Below are 21,743 nucleotides of genomic sequence, written 5' to 3'. Positions count from 1 at the left end.
TCGATTGCTATAGGATGAATTTTGAAGAAGTTCTCCCAGCTTGCACTTGCAGCAGATGATCACTATCTTACAGTTTATTAAAACGCAGTTGGAGAACGTTTTGAACACAATGATGTCATAAAAAAATCATCTGGGTGGTATTTTATATTTTCAATGTCAGTGCTATCACATTTAACACTGAATAATAGACATTCTGTTGCTTGACTCACACGCTTCAACTGATCAGATTCTGTAGAAAGATATATTCCTTTCGCTTTCTAACCCCGGGTTCAAGCACACATCTTGCCAAAGTGTCCTTGAGCAACACATTGAATCACTACCAGCAGTGACCTCGCTGCTCCGAACCACACAGGAGGGCTGAGTGAGGTCGGCCAGGACGACACCCACATGGACCGAAATGAGCGGGTTCACTAAATAGCATGGTGGCGCAGCATGTTATTAGTGCGTTTACTTGTTGCTTTTACAGACAATTAAGCTCATCATCTGTAACTACTGACGCTTTTCTAAGGGAGCTATCAAATTCATAAACTAAACACATTTTTGCATGATTGAATAACTGACAATTACGTCAATTAGAGAGTGGAAACTAAAGGCTGCAGGTGAGCGTGTTCGTGTGAGAGGAAGCACAGAAACACTGATTGTGGATGCGTACAAAAAGGCAAATCTGCAACGGCAGCGTTGCACACGGAGAGCTTGTTTCCTGCAGCGTTTAATGTGACCTTACGTGACTTAATTTAAGGGCTTTTCTTGATTCAGTTCTGCCAGTTAGATTCATAGTTCTAATGCATATATGCAGTAATATTCTATACCACAAAGCTACTGTCTGCATCTGTGAGTGTCATATATTGGTTTTATGGTGGAAGTGGGCTGAGATGCAGTGGAAACAGTAGTTTGACGCTCTCTCTGTGCGCCGAGGAAGACTGAGATGTGGTTGAAAGCTTGTGAAAAAAGGGTAGCTTGATGACCTTGAGATAACGCAACCCGATGACGGTTTCATCATTACAGAAGCACGGCATGCAGCTGAGATTTGCTCTAACTTTCACTACTTCTTCTTTTTTCTTTTCTTTTTTTTTTAAATCATAGAGGAGATATTATAGTTTTAAGAGGTTACAAATATATCAAACTAAATTACTGAGAAATGACTATAAAGATGACGCCCAAAGTATCTAATTTTTGCTATTTGCTGTAATGGTGAAGCCGTTAAAAAATAATTTGGAGTAAGTTAGATATATGTAGTGGCTTTGGTGTATTGCTGGAAAAAGCAGATACGTCATATAACGTCATGATACGTTGTGAGAAAATATTTAGAATTTTTAAACTGGGATTTTTTGAGGAGATGAGGATTATAGAGGATACCGGCAGCTGTTTAACACTATAAACTCATTTGGAAGTGACGTCACAGTCTTTGATTGAATATGGAGGCTTTGTCCGCTGGCAGGCTCCTCGTCTGTTTTTTCCATGTTTCTTTTTGCTGTTCGAACCATACATGAGCTGTTAGACGGCTCATTATGAAGCAAAGAAGAATAGATATGGAGAAGGATGTTCTGACAGTAAGGTGATGGCGGTCGACGCGTTGACGGGCGTTTTAAAGCTCCACATGCACCATGCAGCAACCACAGGCTGGGTTGTGGAGCTACTGTACGTCTTATTCTAAAATATTTGACTAATTCCACACAAGCTGAAATATAAAAAGCAGAAATATCTCCTTATATTCACAACTGAGAAGACTAAAATTGTGTATTTTGAAAAAAATAAATTTGTACAAATCAGACTAATGGGCTGGAAATGATAGAGGAAGGACAGAAGGAATGACCAAGTGGCGTTGCTTTGGTTTGTTATGAACTTGGATGGATGGATGTGCAGACGGACAGACGGATGGACGGATAGATGGATAGATGGATAGATGGATAGATGGATGGACACATGGGAGGGGGGCTTCACAGAAAAAAAAAAAAAACTTTTCATCCAAACATCATGAGGATGAATATAGAAAACAAGAACAGGATGAGAGGTGCAGAATCTGCTTCCTTCTTTTGAATTCACACTGACAGAGTCGTACACAGCCAACCCACACAAAACACAGGGAAACTGCTGTAGTGGTATTCAGCCGGCTTGGTAATGCATATTCAAGCACCCTACATTTACTTTAGATTCAGTAAAACAAAATAAAGTCTTTCTGTGTGAGCATATGTGGAAGTGAGAACTAGAACACACGAGGATTAAAACAAGAGAACCGGCTGCATAAGACAACTAACGATGCTAGACACTAAAGACACCAATGCAGATTTTTTTTTTTCCTGTTTTAAAGATGAGAAACTTTTTTTTTTTGTTACAATAACAGAAACAACAGTTTCTCCAAGTTTCTTATCAAGCTCTACAGCAAAAAAAAAAGAACAGCATGTGATTTGTTTTTTGAATGAAGTCAGTGGTAGAATAAGTAGCAGTTACTAGCCGTATAAATGCTCTAGCTGGCTGCAAATGTCCGTCTGCAGCAGAAGGTATTGAGTTGCAGTGACGGAGAATTAATCCAAACTGAAGACAAGATGAGCTCTGACTGCGCAAAAAAAAAGTATATAAAGTGTATCAAGTAAATAACTAATAAATCGGGTTAAAAATATGTCCGGTACGGTGTTTACAGCAAATGATAAGAGAAAAGGGTTTGTTCATTCTCTAAACCAAACAAGGAGACACAGAAAGATTACTGTGCTCCAGCAGTAAGGATGGAAGGGGGGGGGGGAGTACAACAGCTGGTTTGAGAAAGCTATCCATAACTTTAGAAAAAGTGACAAATTCATTAACTTGCTGTCAATCATATCATTACATAACAAATGTATTTTGTTATGGAGTATGCTGGTGTGTAGCTGCTAGTTTCTGTACATGCTAACCTACCTGGAAGCTTCTCAGTCTAGCTAGCAATCCGGTGCTCTTTGCTATTGTTTTTAATGCTTCAGTTAGGTATGATGAACCGAGCCATACGATAACATCTCCCTTCCTGTTAACCCATGTTATATAAAGATAACTGACACTGAGGTTTAGCACATACAGAAAATTGCAATTACTACATCTTGGGGTGTTGTGAATGAAAGTCTCACAGGATGGATTTCTTTTTAAAGTCACATGGAAATCATTTATGGAAATTTATTGGAAATAATATAAACAGCAGGTTAACTGGGAACACACACCCTGAACCCATATAATTAAAACATTATATTGTTAATCAAATGGGAACATTTCTGGAGTTCAGTGTGTACATATTATGGAGATCCAAGTCTAGTATTTAGGGGGCGGAGTCACACACCTTCTGTATTCCTCAACAGAACATACCAATTTTGATTTTATTTGTAGAATGCCGCCAGCTCGAGATAACAACTGTATTTGATGTCAAAGGTCAGAACTTGCCATAATCAACTCCTGAACACTTAGCAGTATGCATAACACTACCACGCACACACACACACACACACACACACACACACACACACACACACACACACACACACACACCCATACACACACACACACACACACCTCTGCCTTCATAACCAAAGACTGAGTGCAAACAATCATACTCCTAACTCTGGAAATATTACAAAAGGGGGATTTTTTTTTTTTTTTTTTTTTTTAAATGAATACACAAGTCAGGCTCTGATAGTCTAGTTGTCATGACTGTAGACATAAACAAAATCTAATTAGAGGGGAAAATCCAAAAGACTCTAATGAAAACTTTCTAAATTTAATGAAATCTGTTTAAAAGAAATTTAATTAGATTAAATCTGTTGTAAAACGGGTGTTAAAACACTTGTTTTTTTATATATAAAAATTTCTTTAATTAATATAATTTTCTGTGACCATTTCTTGTGTTGCATTTAAAATTAACCGATGCAATTATTTTGGCACACCAACTCTAACCAACCCTTGAATAAATGAAAAGAAATGTTATTTTTTTGTGTGCTTGGTTGCTGCAACACAATGTGTTTTTGCAGACTGGGTCCATAAGATTTTAATTTTTATTTTTTACTAAATGAAAAATTGAAGATAGTCTTTAAATGGAAGGTTTGCAGGCAGATTTGTTTGTTTATCCTTCACTGTCTATCTCAGTTTTAGAAGTAGAAGCTTTAATTAATTTTTGGTGGGTGTAGCTGCTGTTTTAGGTTTGCTTTACACTCACACTCACTCATACTAGCATTCTATACGTTATCTTCCTTCCAGGGCCACTAGCTTGTTCCCTCCTCACACCCCCCCTCTTCCCCCACTATTACCCACCCCCCCGAACCCCTCCTCACACACAACCCAGCTCCCCACCCTCCACCTCCTCTACCACTCCCCTACCCTCCACCTCCTCTACCACTCTAGCTGACCTCCCACAAACCTCTGCAGCCTGACACACATTTCAGTCAACTTCATGATGAATATTATTACCATCTCTGAAACGCAAAACCCTTCCATCTCCATCTTCCTGCAGTCATTTCACTGGCATGTCCCTTTTATATATATACACACACACGCATACACACACACACACATATATATACACACACACACACACACACACAGCGTACATGTCCACAACACGGTCAGGGGTCAGCAGCAGTCAGGGCCGGCGCCCCCTGCAGCCTGCAGGGGTTCAGCAAAGACACATTGAACAGAATAGAAAGAAGGAATTGAACTCTAGAACTTCTAGGCGGCCCCCTCCCCCCTCAAAAAAAAGGGTTTGTTCCCTCTAAACACACGCCCCTCCCACACACACACACACACATACACGTACACACACACGCACACCTCCAGTTTGGTTCCATGTAGGAATTAACTGCATCACAGCAACTTCATGGCGTTTTAACACAGATATTTAAATTGTAGGTGTGCACAAAGGATCCACCACAACTGATCGACTTAATGAAAGTCATACAGCAGCCAACACTCACACAAAGCAGCAACAACTGACCTGAAAACTCAAATATACTCTCAGACTTTGACGAGAATACAGACAGATTAAAAAGGAAAGGATTACAGGAACAGCTTGATACGTATTTCTGAAAATACTATACCACCGTCACAGTTCATTCTTTATTCAGTTTTTTTCTGGCAAAAAAAAAAAACCCTCTGTCTGTTTGCTCACATTGACGCTCATTAATAAATACGCCACTGCTGTACAGTTTTACAACTGGGATGTTTTAAACATTTACAAAATAATTAAGTAAATGTGTGTTGACTCAAACATCTCACAGGCGTCCGGACACTGTATAGCTGAGCAGATGTTTGACATCAATATTTAAGCACAATAATTTGGCACATAATTTGGATAGTCTGCCTCTGGCTGGCTGAGTGTATGAACGGCCATTTTAAGATTGGGCTTCCAAATATATATATTTTTACCGTGACATTAATTCTCTCCTGCTGCTTTGATTTTAAAACAGAAACACTTAAACATATGAACTAGGCCAGTGGATGTTCCACAGGGCGAGCCGGGCGCTCAGCAGACCCGGAACGACACACAGTGAAGCCCCAGCAGCCTCCACTATGCTCCTGATTCATTCACTGCCTCGCCATTTTGCCCTCACTGCCTGACGTGGAGTGACTCCTCTTTGCGTGGACGCACCACGTGTTGTGGAGCCACGGAAGGCTTCAGCTCACCCACGGTGGCCCCCTCTCACAAATCACCTTTATCATTATGGCTCTTCAAGGTTATCACAGAGAAGGTCTGGGACGCTCTTCGCACAAACACAGAGCCATCAGAATAATTTACCGACCCACTGGGTGATTATAAGAAATTACAGCCTGCTGCCATGTTGGTTCCCTGAGCATGGCAAGTGACCTGTTTCTTTAGTTTGACTACTACGTGATTCAGGCTCATTGCTTAACGCCATTCATCTGCATAAAGATCACTCTGTGGGTATTTTTGCTCCTCAACCATGTTGCAACATTTCTAGTTTGTTCTCGTGGCGCAGGGCGGGCGCACAAAACCAGCTCAAATTCAAATATTTAGCTACATTCACACAAAAACACAAGAATACAAATTAGCAAAAAATGTGAGAATTTATTCCAAGCCAAAACTGAATAAAAAGAATGAGATCTACGTTCACTGGCCATTTTGATCATGGGATACACACATACGCACACATGTGGCCAAATGGCGGAACATGGAGAGCTGTGCTGACTGCTCACCTCGTATCTGTGCCAAAGGTTACAGGCATGAATGATGGTCTATAGGCGAATTCCATAATACTGTTTAAAGCAGGTCAAGTCTGGCTCCTAGTACAGAGCAGCTGATCTACAGTGGACTTCAGTTTATCCTGTGGACCCAGGAAATTCCATAAAAAACACAAATCTAAACTACAGGTTTCCTTTTTTCCATGAAATGCTTTGGTGTCACGATGGACCAAATGTGCAAATATTTACGCCACTATCCTGCTTTAATTTCACAACTGGATACAAAAACAAAAGAGCTCAAACTAATATAAAAATATTACAATTATCATCCATAAAAACTCCAAACACACTGCTGTGTTTTTACGAAAAAACAGTGAGATTTCACAGAAGACGTGTGCTCCATTTATTTAACATTTTTGAAACTATTAGGACTCAAATCACATACACAGAAACATCTACACTTTTGCTGGAAATATTTTACCAAGTCAGAAATAAATCCAACAAATAATTATTAGACTCAATTGAACGTTAATCCGTCATAACGAATAGTATCATTTTTTTAAATGATTTGCAGCCAGAGGTTAATTTAAATTAAACATTCACAGGCACACACACTACACCAATTTTGTCGAAAGCTACATGTATGGAAACAATGTGTATAAGCAAATATTATTAATGAACTATGCACTCCAAAAACAGAGTTTTAAAAGTTGACAAACGTAACCATGAAATAACCAATAAATACATTTCCCAAATGCAGAATTTCCTGTGTAATTGTAAATCCTGTTAAAAGTATAAAAACTGCGGGCTCCATGACAGGCTGGCCCTGCAGCCTGCCAGGCTATAGGACGTGCTTATAGCCTAATGTGATGACTTAGCGAAGAATATTATCTCTACATGCTAACTGGCTTCACCAACAGCACTCAAACAACGCCAGCATTTTCAAATAAGGAGAACAACCCAACTACACCACACAGCACGGCAGGCAGCTACAGCTAAAGCTGTGACAGCTCAGTTTCACAGCAATGGCCGACAAAGTTGAAGCTCCACACAGTCACACCAACACAACCAAAGTAGCTGCTACAGCGCCGGAAACAGCCTCCATGTGGCTCGAAACAAAAGGGAGACATTTCAATAGGCCTATGTCACTTATTGCAAATTAATCAATTAAATGTTTATATTCAGTAATAACTCCATTAAAGAAAGGCCTGAACAAGGTGATGCAACACATGAAAAGGGGTCTTGGAGAGGAGGGGGAGGGGTGGCACAGTGCTGAATGCTGTTTAGTACCTTTGCTTCTTGGGGACGGAGTGCTCGACCTCAATACGTTTCCCCTGAAGTTCCACTTTACCTGAAAAATAAAAAGAGCGGAGGTTCAGAACACACTGTGGCTACATGCTAACTGTTTATAGGCCTATAGCTATTACAGGCCTATGGTGGGAATATCCTGTATTCGGGGTGCGTTGCTACAGTGAAGGACCCCTAACAGCTAACTTTTGAAGCCTGCGACTTATTCAAGAATGAAGAAAGAGGTGAAACCAAGCTGAGAAGAACATGAGAGGCGGACAGGTTCAGAGGACTCAAAAACACTAGCCTGCTGAAAAGTCGTGGAACAAGTGAACAGTGTAAGCATGTTACTTTCTGCTCTATAATGGGTTCCTCAAAGCCTCACAGATACAGTGTGACAACCATACGAATAATTATTTTACTCTGTGACTGGCGGTGTTTCTTTTTAAACGGTTTAAAGTCCACATGCTGTACAACAGCACTGTGTCTTGGGAGTTTTGGTGTTTGGTGAGGTCTCATGTAGAGAAGGCAGAGGGAGCTGACTGGCATGGCGACCTTGGCTCCTCACGTTACATATGTAGGAAATCATGAGAATACAGAGAAATGGGCTAGAAATCACTGACGCCGTCGTCTGAATCAAGCTTTTACAATAATGTTGCAGCTTGTCGATAATTTTGGATTGGTGCTGGTGTGAGGCCTGTTTCGGTAAGTAGACAGGGTAAGATATTTTCTATCTTTGTCATAGTGGACTGCCGGCTTAAAGGGGGAGGGGAGCCAGCAAGGCTTCATTCTATATCACAGGAGAGTGCTACACATCAATACCACACTCACATGCACATTTGGGGCTGACATGGACGAGCCACAATTATCACAGCATTGTAAATCACCTCCTTCGTTTAATAGCAATATTGTGGAGTAAGCTAGTGCTTTACGTTCGCTCAGCCTTTACTGTATAGCTTTACGTTTACACTACGTGTGTCCCTCCCCCTGCAAAAGTTGAATGGCTCCCCTGGGCGTGTAGCTCTCCACACACACCACGATTCATTCAGTTGCCATCAGTTAAATAATTGTGTGGATTTATTTTTATCCAGCATGTTCATGTTAAGAGCCTCGGAGGTGGACGGAGAGTGAAACTGGGGCACACCGCTGAATATGGGCATGCACTCGTGGTTATACACCGGTGTCTACGGCTTCTCTTCAGAATGAATGAAACTAAAGGTGGAAGAGGGTCTTTGGTGGTCAGTAGTCCACCTTAACTCACCAGAAAACGTCTCGATAGCCTTCATGGCCCAGTGATCGTCCGGACAATCCACAAACGCATAGCCGGTTTTCATTAGAAACTGTCCGGAGTATGGGATCTTGTGGTCGTCAAAGGTTTTTCCTAAGTCCTCGGCAGTCACGCTTTCGCCTAGATTCCCAATGTATAGCTTGTGCATGGTGGAAATTGTTTTTCCAAGTCCAAAAACGAAAAAAAAACTAAGCTCAAAATAACTGAAATCGAAGCCAGCAAAAAAGTTTCTCTGCTGAATTTGTTAATAGCGCAACAAGATATTGTCACACTTGCCACACTAACTGAAAGTGGAAATCACGCTAGAAGGCAAGAATATCTAAAAAGGAAACAAGATCTAAAAGAAGAATACAAAACGAAACAAATGTTAATTCTCGGCGGCAAACTAAAATAAAAAAAGAGATTTCAAAAGTGTAAAAATAGATGGTAACGTTGACTCTAGCTGTAAATCCAGATGAATAAGTGGAGCAGGAGAAGAAATGAAATCCCTTGACTTGCAGCCGGCCCCAGCAGGCGAATAAAGCAGCAGCCTTTCTATCGCACTGTGGAGGAGGTGGGTTGCACTGGGTGGATTTGATGATGGGTCTATGGTGGAAGAGTGGGAAAAACTATGGCGGGATCAGGTCGGGAGAAATGTTTTCCTCTCTCTCTCTAGATCTCTACCCTTCCCTCTCTCAGCGATCCGCCTGCTGCCGGCAGATGGGTGACGCCGCCCCTCCAACCGAGTCCAATTCACGTTTTTTTTTCTTTTTTTTTTTTTTTTGTTTGCAAAGAGGAAACCACGTGGTCTATTTGGAGTAGGTTAGAGAGAGAAGGAAGGGGAGGGGGCATCCCCCTCTCATCCTAGGGTGAGTGCGTGTGTATGTGTGTGTGTGTGTGTGTGTGTGTATGTGCGCGAGCCTAGGCACATAACCCGAGACCCCTAATTCCGCGCTGTGCTCGCGCCATCCTGTACTGTACTGTACTGTACGTGTGCGCGGGGCAGTTTGTGTGCAGCACCGTGGCTTTTATGTAACACGACGTAGCCACACATGCGCTTTATGCGCTTCAGCTCGTGCAAGCGAAGATTGGGCTATAGTATAGAGAGACAAGACTTCCTTCACCACTCAGTAGTGTAAGCTACAAGCTAAGACCGGACAACCTTTGGGCGTCGAACTGTTTTTATTGCCTCAACTCACGTCGCCCTACACCCCCTGTGTTGAATAGCTGAAGGCCTAGGTGGTCAGGAACTTCTCAAATTTAAATAACAAGGCACCGCCTTCTAATTCTATAGCCTAGCACCCCCACCTCTCTGCTGTTCCCGCCCTCTGGGTGAATATGATGCGTGGTAAAGAAGTTAGTAGTCCTGATGTTACATAAATGACCTATGGTGAACCTCAGGCTGTTTGGGGCGGCGGAACAAAAGGTCCAGGGCCCCATTTTGTTTCAGGGGCCGCGAGGGCGCTGCTACTGCAACCTGCGGAAACCCATCCAGTCACTGTGATACATTGTTGCCCCAGAGCCCCATTAACTGAAACAATGTATCATATATGGCGGCGGCACCGTGTAACTACAACACAGTCCAGGCTGCTGTATCGAGACGGGCGGGGAATCTCTTAGTTTGCGTTAAACTGCACCGCCCCTCTGCTTTTAAGACACTTATACAATTATTGTGCTTTTAACTTGCTCACAAGGGTCATGGCTTCCAACAGGCGACGCTCAGAGTTAAAATACAACTTCAGCAGTGTTCGCCCCACCCAACCAGGAGCATATAGCTTCATGTTTTGTCCGTTTTGTCATATTTGTGTGTGGGGGGCGCAGAGGAAATGGCAGTATGGCGCAGTCTACAGCACCACACACACCACGCGCCCCTCTGCGTGGATGGAGGCTTCTCAAAATGGAGGCAGTGACTGATGCACGGGCCTGCCTCTCCCACACACACACTCACACACACACACACAGCCTACAGAGTTTGGCTGTGGTTCACATTTGCGCTCTGTGCGTGCAGTGTGTGCCTATCTCACGCTTTCCTGTGTTGGTAAAAATTCGACATGTCTCTAATTGGGTTTTTGAAAGGTTCTTTCCTCTGTGAGAGAGACAATTTAGACTTTGTAGCCAAACTGTTCACGCCCGGAGGCAACGTGGCACTCAAGCGCGCTCGCTTGGTTAGAAAATGGCTCCTATGCTCTCAAAATGGATCCAAACTCTCAAATGGCTGTACAGTAACTGTTGCCTCATAATGGAAGATACTCATAAATGATACATTTTTATCGTAAAAGCATAACTATTTTTTTCATCTGTATATAGGAAGAAATCCGCCATTGTTTCCATGTTTGGCTGAGAGTGAATCAGATTAAATAGTGCTAACATAGCTCATATTCTCAATTTATTTGGTATCCATGTTTTTTTTCTACATATATATTTGCCCTTGGTGTAAGTTATTATAGCTTTCATAATAACTTTGATGGTATTTCAATATATCTGTATTAACATGTATGTTTCAGCCCTGAAAATGAATAGAAAAGAAAATAATCAAGAAAGAGAATAAACATTGTACTTTAAATCCTATTCATCTTAACATTATCTAATTATCACATCCAACATTATAACCATAAGCACGACACATCTTAGTCACAGCAGTATTCTTATTAGATTAAACTGCCTGAAGTGCAGTGTGAAGTAGAAGAATGGGAACACAGAGCAATACTGTAATTATGCTATTATAACAGCTTCAGCATGGTTTAATATAGCTTCATGATCTTTTGAATGGTAGAGACACATTACACTGCTGTTATAGTCAACTGAAATCTCCCAATTTCCTCTGTTTATTGCTGTGAAGCTTCTATAGATTCCCTCTCGTCATTATCTCTGCCTTCCTACGTCTTCCACCCAGCTACTTGACAACATACAAGTTAAGTTTTCCCTTTTTTTTTCTCACTGTCCTGAGATGGCTTGAACTCCTCTTCCCAACCCCCCTTCTTTCTTTCTTTACGAAACACACACACTCACACTAACACACACACTGGTCACGGGGGAGCTGGTGAGGTCACAGGCCAGGGTTTCCAAGGGTCAAATAACCACATAAGGTCCAACAGATTTTGAGGCTTTTAGAACGAAAGGAGTGTGAGTGTCCAATGGTGAAGTGAAGAAAAAAGTTTTTAATGTTTTTTTTGTTTGTTTTTTTTCTTAATAAAAGCCGTCTACATCCCCCCCTATACTTCTAATTATGCTCACACATCTCCTGGCAGCATCAACTTGATTTTATGTGCATTCCAGTGATAAATAACATCAGTGTTTGACCGATGGCATTATGATCCTTTTGCAAAATAACACCAATATTGTTACCTGCAGTCACTGCCATGCACCACACCTCTGAGAAGTTTAGATGTTTTCTTGGACACCAATGGAATTATTCATCAAGACCAGATCTAATGACCTTATCATATAAGTCAGAAGTCAAGCTTGTGACTTGTGCTTTTTCTTAAATTTAAGAAAATGCTCTGTTTCTCACAGAGGCAAGCAGATAATTGACAATATAATGGTGACTGATGGACTCAGCCCACTCACAGTCACTGTCCATATTCTGTGGTCCAAAAGAAAAAAATCACTTCCTCACAAAAGGTTTCATAGTTTCCCTCCTCATTCTCCTATTAACCCCCCACCCCACCCCCCTACCCCCCTCCTCTGTTGTTACCTGGAAAATCCTGTCTCCTTATCTTTGCTTCAACCCCTAACAGAAGTACGTGTCCTTGAAAAACCTGTCTACTGTCTTTTCTTATTTCTTCCTTTCTCTGTCATATATAATCCTCACATGGACACTCAGATAGTCTGGCGGAAGACCTGGCGTCTCCAAAATATCAATCTTTACAAGTGAGAAATACTGTGTTGTTTATATCTTCTCTAAAACTGCTTTGTCCGATGGGAATTCTTCATTTTTTCATCCAAATATAAAGTCTGTCTCTCTCAGTTGGCATGCTCTGACATAAGAGTCCGCTACATGTTCACAATTTAAATTGCAAAAGGTGCAGCAGGTTTTAGAGTTTCATGGTCTGGTGGCTAAAATAATTACAACTATAGTTTTGTGGCTTCATCAACATGTGAACTGGCTGTTCACAACCTGTCCTGTGATGTTGCACATAAGCAAATTGTCCTGTATCGAAAATGTCACTTAAGTAAGAAAAATGTACTTAAAGTATCAAAAGTCAAATTATTCACAATGCAGAAAAATGTGTTACACTGTTAAAAGTTGTATTAATGTATTATTATTACTGATGCAATAATGTATAAGTAGCATTTTCATGTTGTAGAGCTGACATGTCATTGTCATAATTGATTAATCTGACAACTATTCTCTCAATGAATCGTTTAGAAAACAGAAAAACTGACCATCACAAATTCCTAGAGGCTAAAATGATGTCATCAAATGTCCAAAACCCAAATATACTAAACTTATTATAATGTTAGGACAAGGAAAAGTGTGAAATTCTCTTATTTAAGAAGCTGGAACCATCAAATGTTTGGCATCTTTATTAGAAAAATGACAATAATAATCAAAATATGTTTCTGTTGATGGACTACTCCATTAATAGATAAATCATTGCAGCTCTAATTTGAACTATTTCATATACTGTGGGCCAGTTTAATCTATAATATGTCTTCAATGGAAAATCTTAATTTGTAAAATAACTTGCTGTCAAATAAATACAGTGCAGCATATATCTCCTTCAGAAATGTAGTAGAGTAATAGTGGAAAGTAGCATAAAACGTAAATAAGTAGCTCAAATGTGTACTTGAGTAAATAGTTACTGTTGCACATATATTCCTCCTCTAGTACACTTTGGGGAAAGGCAAATTAGGAAATGACTCTTTTGTTTGTACTCCTGCACTTCCTAACACTGCCATCAATGGTATCACAAGACCTTGTCAACAGTCTTCCCTTGTGGGTGTGGGTGTGTGTGTGTGTGTGTGTGTGTGTGGGTTTGGGGGGAGGGGTCGATAGGCGGAGGTCAAAGGCTGTGGAGAAACAGGGTGAATTGGGCGGGAATGCAGAAGGAGGAGACAACATGCAAAGAGAGAAAATGCAAAAGGGGTTAATGTTTATCTCTTCTTCTACTGTGTGTCCTCTTCACTTGTAATGTTAGATCACTGTATTGTACTGCATGTAATATTATATGACTGGAAAATAACTGTGTTGTCTATTTCTGAAATGTTGAGGTTATAATGCTTCTCTATGGCTGGAAGGGGAAAAAAAATCACCTTCACTCTGAATGTCTGTGGTGCTGTAAACAAACAGAATTGTTTCAACACGGAAAAAAAAAGTTCTCAAAAAAGTAGTTCACACTGTCAGCTTTATGTCTGCACATAACATTTTATATTTGAATGCAGATACATCATGCACAGACATTTCAGCCAGAGAGAGTGAGCCAGCTCACTGTGCAGCTCCTTTACGCCCGCTGGCCACATCAGGGGTTGCATCTCATCCTAACCACTATTTTGCCTTCCAACTAGATGTTTCAGATAGAATCACACTCCAAACCATGACTGTTTACCCACCAAAGAAGTCAGAGAAGCTGACAGAGAAACAGTATGGATATTTGTCTGTATGCTGGAGGTCATTTCCCATCCCGACTGTCTTCTCTTGACAGAGCTGAGCCATATAAGCTCAAAAGCCCTTCAAAGCTTTCCACTTATGTGCAATGTTTAACAGAAAGATTAGAGGAATCAACATATTATTATGAATACAGAGAAAAGTTACATGTGTCTCTGAAGTCAAAGATAAGCTTGACAGCAATTTTACCATTGACATGTACGTATAAACCGAGCTTTAAAGCAAAGGCTGGTTCTGTTCTATTTCCTTCTCGCTGTCAACAAACCTCATGAAAGACTAAAACCAATACTGCATTGATCCTGCCAACAGGTAGTGTGTGTGTATATAAAAGCCTGATATATTATTCCTCTGTGCCATAGAGCTCCTTAAGACATACTCACTAAAACACCAAATGTGTATTCATCCGCAGCTGAAAGTAGTTCCTAGCAAATGCACAATTTCCTCCTGTTTGAGTGATGTTTGCTAAAAAAAATGTAAAAAATGAAAAAACTACAGTGACCAGCTGTTTCAGGGAATTACTGAGACTTTTTTTTGAATGGAACTATATTTGTAAGCTGCTTTTAAAGGTGTACATCTTCAGTCAGATGGGCTTGAGGCTGAAAGCTACAGAGAGGAAGTACTGAGAGACGGACTAACAACATCATGGTTTTTTGTCTTTTCATTGGATTTGTTGACAAAAAGGAAAATATAGAATAATACCAGCCTTCTCTTTGAATCTTGAGATCAGAAGATGGAGAAATATTTTTAGTTGAGAATAGCAAAGGTGACAATCAACTCTGTTTATGGTGTTGACACATTGTTTTTCACATGATATGATCTTATGATGAACTGATTCTGAATCAAGGATCTGCAGGTCAAAGTGCAGACTGAAGCTAGAATCGTTGGTCAGACTGAAAAGTCACTGAAGGCAGAGATTTTAACTCACAATGAGAAAGAACCAAGAAGAGTCTTGACTGTCATTAACACTGAATAATGTGGTTTTTAAGATGCTTAAAGAGTCTGAAAAGTCCTTTAACTGCATGACAAATCTGGATTCAGATTTCTCCTCCATGTGAGCGTCTGCTGCATCTGTAGGCGCGGTGTGCCTCCTCCACTGCCTGCAGGTAGAAGACATGTCGTGTAACTTCAATGAAGTCCTGCAGAAACAAACAGACTGAGAGAAACAGTCCTCATTAGACGGCCTGAACTGTAATGATGAGGCTGCTGAGGCAGAAAGAGTCCTCATTCAGAACCAAATAATGAGATCCAGGCAGCGGTTTTTTCCATAACTGAACGAGAAAATTTGACAAACAAAAGATTTCCATTTTCTGTACATAATGTAAACCAGAAATGTGTTTTGTAGTAGCGAAGCCAGACCGCACAAATCTGCCATTTTTGATATTTCATATAAAGAGGTTACTTAAAAAATAGTAAATGACTTCAGACACCTGTGTCAAACATATTTATGGTCCACATCTGCATTTTTGGATCATCCAAATGCCACTTTCTTGAATTTTGAATTCCTTTTAATGAAGTGTATATGAATCAAGCTGATTACAAGTAATCACTTCCTTTATAAATCAAGACTCATGACTCATTCATTTATTTGCTCCATAAAGCAGAAATATCTTCCCTTGCTTAAACTGTCTTTCCCTCTCAGACCTTCCTGTCATGCCTACTCGCCGTCTCAAAGGAACAACTTGTGTGTCATGTGTAAAGACTTCCTGTCTGCAGTTAAAATGTGTTGATTGAATTTATTCAAATGCTTTCCATGCATATGTGCTACAACAAGAAGAGCAGCAGGACGTCTGCTGCCGGACTAATGAGATCCACCATCAGTGTACAAGAGATAGTTAGTGCCTGCATGTCTATTTTACCTTTTCTCCCTATTATTTCCTCTATTATACGACTGCGGGGACTCTGATATATTTTGCACCTGCTTTGACCTGAGGCCTCCTGGCTGTTGGTTGCTTGTAGTGTTTACAGTCTAGACAATTAAACTAGTTGACCTGTTAACAGTCTGAAGTCGTCTGAGCTGAAAACATAAATGTGAAAAACACCAGAGTGCACTTATTTACTACATTAATTATTTGTCACTGTGTGTGTGTATAATGGGGGGTCTTAGTTGTTGGTGCACATGCTTATTAAAAAAAAATGAAAAACTGTTGTGACAGATTTCTTCCTGGAAGTGAGAGCTGGCCAGATGTGAGCCAACAGGACTCAGCACACATGTGTTCTCACCACCTGCTGACACCCCCCGAAATCTAGTTTCACTAAATATATGCATGTTCTGTCCTTCTTTACTATTCAGAAAAAATGTTTATGAATGATCTCATTCATTAAAATAGGTTATAAAAATACATTTAACTTATTTATCAGCAAATGACGCACATCTGTATTCAAGAACACTGAACAGAATTTCATGAAAAGTTTTACCTTACTTCAAGGTCTGTTTAGTAGATGTGCAGGAGCTTTTGATCACACCACGTGATCTTCATCAGCAGATGGAGACGACAAGACGTCCCTTAAGTGCTCAGAAAGGATAGAGATTCAAACATCTATGTTTCTATGACAACATGGGTGAAATCCATCTGCTGATGAAGATCATATGATAAGAATGAAAGCTCCACAGCAGCTACTAAATATTAGACCTTGAGATGAGATTAACTGTTTGAGATTGCAGCTCAAATTCTACTTACTTGCTTTTTCTAGAGCTTTCAAACCTTTGTTGTTTGTTCATCCAAATGGCCATGAAATGAGGTCAAAAGCTCTGGAAAAAGCTAGTAAGTGGACCTTGAGTTAAGATTTTTTTTTGGCCACAGCTGTTTCCGGTGTCGGTATGGCAACATCAAGGTAAGTTGACCTTTGTTATTCCTTCATATGTTGATGAGCATCTACATGGAGAGAAAAAAACAAGAACATGGAAAGTGAAAACTAGAATTTGACTAATAGGACGCTGCACAATAAGCCTGCTGTTAATCAACACCCAAGTGTTGAAACTTACATGGACTACAAATAATAAACCATAAAGGCACATTTTTTAAAAATTGTTATTTGGGTTTCCCATTTTAAAACAAGTCATTAAGTCAAAAATTATTAAGTCAATTTTTTCCATATTCTCCACCATAAAAATGTATTTTCATACCAACATGTCCAGACAAATTGTTTTAATATTTTAAATCTGAAAAAATGTAACAACCGTTTACATGTTTGCTTGATTTATAACCAATACATTCACAGTACACTTTGCTCACCCAGGAGATATTTTTTCACAGTAAATTCTGCTGCAAGAGAAACGTATGAAATACTTTTAAAAGTTTAAGCATCATTCATTTTGTTATGCTCAAATGTAGAAATGAAAACAACGTACACCACGACATGACTGCAGGAATGTAGCTCGTTTATTTTTCACAGTGGCTGAGTGTTGATTGTGTGTTTGTGTGATGATTAACCAGCCTCCATATAAGCCTGCCAGTCTCTTCCTCATTTTGCTGGGAATAAATCATCCATTAAATACATCTGATCCATTCAGTTAAAGTACCTGCTACCCAAACGAAAGCTTACCAAGCAAGATGACAGAGAGCAAAACAAACAGAAGAAGAACAGTCCCACATGTCTGCACATTCACCAAAAAAAATTACAGGTGCTTTACATGCATAAAAGGATCAATTTACTACATATTGAAAAGGTGATAAAGTGTCAAAATGTGGGTGAAATGTCAACAGAGCATCGTCTCCTCGGTCTGTAGTCGTGCCATCTCTGCATGTGAAGAGCAGGTAGGTGATCTCTGACACTACCTGAGCAGGATGGATTTAAAAGCACCAACTTTTTCCATATTGCTTATTTTGAAAAAGAGAGCAGGAAACCATTTTCTCATAATGGAGTCATTTCTGTTAAACTGAAAACCCAACACATCAGGTCTGGTGTGTTTTAAGTGTGTCTGAACATCATTATTCATTCACTGGCCAAAAAAGAACTTTTAAAAAATCTCCTCCACACATGTTTTAGGACTCTGATTCAAAAACACTCTGATTTGAATAGTAATTTGTGTCTGATACGGTTTTTCTACAAAAAAACTTCAACTAACTGGTTTAACTTTCTTAAAATGACATCTCTCTCTCTCTCCCTCACTGAAAAATTCAGAATCTATGAATATGTAAATATTCCAGATGTTGAACTGCTGGATGTGTCCTACTTCAGTCTCAGTAACACCACACTCTGTCCTGACTGAGGCGTCTTGCTCAGTGGAAACTTGGGAGGTGAGAGTTGTTTATTTCTAGTTCACTGTAAATAAAAATAAGTTAATAAGAGTCATTTATATTTTTTCAGTTACAGTTATTGTACAGTTGGTGAACTGATGATTAAAACTGATTTAAATATTGTTCAGTCCAATCTTATTGTAAATATGTACGAACACAAACATGTACAGAGAAGGAGCCTGGGCTCAACCTGGTGTTTGTTTTTTACAGTTAAGAGATCAAAATCATATCCATGAACAGTTCCAAATTTGACCAAGATAAACAACTCTAAAGCCCAAAAATATATACTTTCAAAATGTATCAAAAAAAACATCTCAAGGTCCACTTACTAGCTTTTACCTGAGCTTTCAATCTTATCACAGTCTTCTTGTTGCGATTAAAAGCTCCAGAAAGACTTTCAGTTGGCATAGTTTGTCTATCTCATTAGACAAAAATACTCATTCATATTCAGGTTAACAAAACATTTCATACCATAAGTATATGAAGTTTTAGTATTAACTGGAGTTTGACTAAATTTAGATGAATGTGAGCTGACACTGGATCAGTGGAATTTCAACATTCTTTGACTAAAATAGTCCAGAGATTTTACTCAGCATACACAACCTCGACATACAGTTTCCTCTCAGATGATAATCAAAACCAACTAAGAGTTCTTCATTGAGAAGATCTAAAACACTGGTCCACTGCTCCAAAGACAGCATTTGTGGCAAAAGTTCACAACCAAAGTTAGAAATTCCATCTGTAAGTTTACAAAAATTTTTTAAAAAATCAGGCTGAAATAAAACGATTCAAAAATCATGTAGATTATTTCTATCTCATGAACATCTTGAGAATAAATATATCATTAAAAATATTCACGCAACAGCCTCAACACAGCTGAGACAAACTGGACAGTGCAGAATAAACGTGTTTTCAAATTCTGGAGAATTTTAGGCTGAACACTGGAAATATTTCAGTTCACGTAGTTAATCAACTTCTCGGCGGTTTCAAACCATTTTAAATGTTTACAACAGCACACTTTCAATTAAAATACTCAATGAAACGCCTTGTCGCATGTAGGCTTCACTTCCTGTGCTGACATCACGGAAACAGGATGTTCTCTCACCAGCTTAGATTGAAACACAGTTAAAAAGTCACGTGAACAAAAGGTCATTCATGTTTTAGTGAAAAATTGTGCAGAAACTCAAAAATTCTGCTTTCAGATTGATGGATTTATCATAGAACTGTACGCTTTATTCATGCTCATAACAACAATGTATTAAATCTGTTTATAAAAGGCCACAAAGCAGCATGAAGGACAGAAATGTGTAGAAATATAAAGAAGTGAAAGACATTCTGATCTGTTACTTAAGTAAAATAAACTACTACGTTAAAACTTATTCTTACAATATGAAAATTAAAGGTAAAAAATTGGCCCCTGCAGTGTTATCGTATTAAATATAATATTCTTTCATCACTATTTTCACTACTGTTGACTCATTCATGTATAAATGTCATTTTAACGCTTTAGTTGATCAAGCTGGAGCTGATTTGAATGATTTTAAGTACAGGTAGGTATTAGCAGGTAGTTTAATTTGTAAAAATCTAACATATTTTATAAAATCATATCTATAATCTACAAAGTAACAACTGACTATATAAGTGAGATAAATGTAGTGCAGTAATAAGTACAGTATTTCTCTCTGAATTGTAGTGGAGTAGAAATATAAAGAGACATTCAATGGAAATACTCAACTAAATACTGGAGTAAATGTATTTAGTTACTTTCCATCACTGCCTGAAACTCATCCTTCATACTTGTTGTTTATTTTCTGTCATGAATGAAAAGTTTCCAGCAGCACTGACCTCTCATCACATCCTTAAAGGTGCAACAACAAAAAAAAACATTTCACAGCAACATATTTTCACTTTCACAATCCCTCAATGATCAAATGTGGTAAATATGTTTGACTTGTTGCTGTGTGAAATGTTTCCCTGCTGGAACACTGTTGGCTTCTGTTTGCATTACAGAGCACGAGAGGTTTAGATGGTGAGAAAGTTTCTAATGAAGAGTTTAAACTCTTTTTTATCAGCAGAGTCACCCAGAAAAAAAAAGAAGTGGGATGAAGAAAAGGACAATTTTACCAAGGAAATAAGAAATCTGTATCAATCAAAGCAGAAGTTACCAAAGTGACCAAAAGTTGTGTCCATAATTAGCTCACGTGAACAACATGAAAACTAACTGAGAAGCTAAATTAATAAATTAATTCCGGACTAAATATGACTTTACCAATAAGGATTTTTTATTGATGTCTTTTCCTCAACGCTACAGCACAAAACAACAACATCACACATGAAAGACTAATTATTACATTGATCAGTTCCTTTATGAGACTTCTGTCTACATGTAAATGATGATTATTAAAGCGGCTATTCTATGCAAAACACGCACTCGAGCGCTTTATGAATTAACAAAAACAAGCCAGCTGAGATGAATAAGAAGCTACAAACAAGCCACTTTTACAACGAAGAAACTGTCAATGAGAAGAGTTTCATTCATTGGTTCGATTCAGTCAATTATCAAATGTTTCCAAACAAGCAAAGAAATCTGGTTTTTCTGTCTCAGGATGTATTTCTAATGTTCGTTTTTACTAGAATTCAGCTGATTGATCGAAGATCTGGATTCCCTCGTGCAGCCTGGATCTCAGTCAGATTGCATGTTTTCATTACGGCCGGATAGGATTGGATGAACGAAATAAAAAAAAAAAGACATAATTTCAGGGAGTTTAACCATTTGTGAATCGGACTCACCGACCACGAGCTGGATCAAAATAATAGTCCAATATCCCTCATGTGGCGGCAGCGCGCAGCCTGCTGCTGCTTCCACAGCTCACAAAATGGAGAGAGAGAGAGGAGGGGGAGGAGGGGGAGGAGAGGGAGGAGAGAGGGGGTTTCCTCTGATCTGGAGAAACAAAAAAAACACAAAAAAAACACGGTGACAGGAAAAAATGTCGACTTTTTGGCTTCATTTTTGCACCTAAAACGAGTGAGAATAATCAGCTCCAAAAAACGCGAGTTTAAGTCCGACAGAGAGAGACTGAGAACTATTTCATGAACAGAGAGAAGGTTTTTCTACTTGATTGGAAACACGAAAACACGATTTTTTTTTCTTCTGGTACAATTAGTTTAAAACCGCTCAGTGTAGAAATGAAATGAG

The 21,743-nt window shown here is 39.3% G+C and overlaps 1 protein-coding gene across 2 annotated transcripts in view; it reads right to left on the bottom strand.

Annotated features, from left to right (window-relative positions):
* igf2bp1 (insulin-like growth factor 2 mRNA binding protein 1) overlaps positions 1-10,210 on the bottom strand; it is a 64,969-nt gene extending 54,759 nt beyond the window's left edge. Inside the window, exons 1-2 of one of the 2 annotated variants that reach the window (XM_067570145.1) lie at positions 8,696-10,210; positions 7,438-7,498 (exon numbers count right to left, since the gene is read on the bottom strand). In XM_067570145.1, the coding sequence (XP_067426246.1) occupies positions 7,438-7,498; positions 8,696-8,870 (236 nt within the window). In that variant the 5' untranslated portion in view covers positions 8,871-10,210. The remainder of the gene's footprint in view (positions 1-7,437; positions 7,499-8,695) is intronic. The other variant, XM_067570144.1, reaches the window with a different exon arrangement.
* Positions 10,211-21,743: the final 11,533 nt, after the last annotated feature.

This window comes from Thunnus thynnus, chromosome 17 (assembly GCF_963924715.1).
Source record: "Thunnus thynnus chromosome 17, fThuThy2.1, whole genome shotgun sequence".
NCBI lineage: Eukaryota > Metazoa > Chordata > Actinopteri > Scombriformes > Scombridae > Thunnus > Thunnus thynnus.
The sequence above is the reverse complement of the archived record's forward strand: the minus strand, read 5'-3'. Positions and strand labels throughout refer to the sequence as shown.